The 1,484-nt window shown below is 49.2% G+C and overlaps 1 protein-coding gene across 1 annotated transcript; it reads right to left on the bottom strand.

Annotated features, from left to right (window-relative positions):
* On the bottom strand, nt 1-1,484 carry LOC108920633 (tubulin alpha chain-like). The gene is made up of 3 exons (XM_029256678.1): nt 1,349-1,484; nt 1,082-1,230; nt 1-978 (listed from the first exon to the last, which is right to left on the bottom strand). The coding sequence occupies exons 1-3, from the start codon at nt 1,467-1,469 to the stop codon at nt 1-3; spliced, it is 1,248 nt and encodes a 415-aa protein (XP_029112511.1). The 5' UTR covers nt 1,470-1,484.

Raw genomic sequence — 1,484 nt, 5'->3', positions numbered from 1 at the left:
TTAATATTCATCTCCTTCTTCCTCTTCCTCCCCTACACTGTCAGTGCCGACCTCTTCATAGTCCTTCTCCAGGGCTGCCATGTCTTCTCTGGCTTCAGAGAACTCTCCCTCCTCCATGCCTTCTCCCACATACCAGTGGACAAAGGCCCTCTTGGCATACATCAGGTCAAACTTGTGGTCCAGACGGGCCCAGGCTTCAGCGATGGCAGTGGTGTTGCTCAGCATGCAGACAGCCCTCTGGACTTTGGCCAGGTCTCCGCCAGGTACCACAGTGGGTGGCTGGTAGTTGATGCCCACCTTGAAGCCTGTTGGACACCAGTCAACGAACTGGATGGTGCGCTTGGTCTTGATGGTGGCGATGGCTGAGTTGACATCTTTGGGTACCACGTCTCCACGGTAGAGCACACAGCAGGCCATGTACTTGCCATGGCGAGGATCACACTTGACCATCTGATTGGCTGGTTCAAAGCATGCGTTGGTGATATCAGCAACTGTTAGTTGTTCATGATAAGCCTTCTCAGCAGAGATCACTGGAGCATAGGTGACCAAAGGGAAATGGATACGAGGGTAGGGCACCAAATTGGTTTGGAACTCCGTAAGATCCACATTCAGGGATCCGTCGAAGCGCAGAGAGGCTGTGATGGAGGACACAATCTGGCCAATGAGCCTGTTGAGACTGGTGTAAGTTGGACGCTCAATATCCAGGTTTCTTCGGCAGATGTCGTAGATGGCCTCATTGTCCACCATGAAAGCACAGTCAGAGTGCTCCAGGGTGGTGTGGGTTGTCAGGATGGAGTTGTAGGGCTCCACCACTGCTGTAGACACCTGAGGAGCTGGATAGACAGCAAACTCCAGCTTGGACTTCTTGCCGTAGTCAACTGAGAGACGTTCCATCAGCAGAGAGGTGAACCCAGATCCAGTCCCTCCTCCAAAGCTATGGAAAATGAGGAAACCTTGGAGGCCTGTACACTGGTCAGCCTGAAGAAGAAGATATTGGGTAGTGATTAATTTTTTATTCTAAATTTAAAACTTCTTATGCCAAAATATTTCTCACATTTAGCAAAGTTTTGAAAAGAATTACCAGTTTCCGCATTCTGTCCAAAACTAGGTCAATAATTTCCTTGCCAATGGTGTAGTGCCCACGAGCATAGTTGTTGGCAGCATCCTCCTTGCCTGTAATAAGTTCTTCAGGGTGGAAAAGCTGGCGGTAGGTACCTGTGCGCACCTCATCTGGGTATTTTAAGTGAGAAACACTTTCAATGGATATATCAAACTTTTTTTCTCTGTGACACTGTGCTTCACTCTCAGTTTGATCTGTTTCTGTCTATGGATTATCCCTACTTCTCACCTATAACTGTAGGCTCCAGGTCCACAAACACAGCACGGGGGACGTGTTTCCCTGCTCCTGTCTCACTGAAGAAAGTGTTGAAGGAATCATCTCCTCCTCCAATAGTCTTGTCACTGGGCATCTGGCCATCAGGCTG

Source organism: Scleropages formosus, chromosome 12, assembly GCF_900964775.1.
Source record: "Scleropages formosus chromosome 12, fSclFor1.1, whole genome shotgun sequence".
NCBI lineage: Eukaryota > Metazoa > Chordata > Actinopteri > Osteoglossiformes > Osteoglossidae > Scleropages > Scleropages formosus.
The sequence above is the reverse complement of the archived record's forward strand: the minus strand, read 5'-3'. Positions and strand labels throughout refer to the sequence as shown.

What these genes read in the sequence shown, in the direction of transcription:
- LOC108920633 (XM_029256678.1), bottom strand. Translation starts at nt 1,469, where the DNA reads ATGCCCAGTGACAAGACTATTGGAGGAGGAGATGATTCCTTCAACACT. An exon ending in CCTGGAGCCTACAGTTATAG is followed by an intron (nt 1,231 to 1,348) that starts GTGAGAAGTAGG and finishes TAAAATACCCAG; the next exon opens with ATGAGGTGCGCACAGGTACC. An exon ending in TGGACAGAATGCGGAAACTG is followed by an intron (nt 979 to 1,081) that starts GTAATTCTTTTC and finishes CTTCTTCTTCAG; the next exon opens with GCTGACCAGTGTACAGGCCT.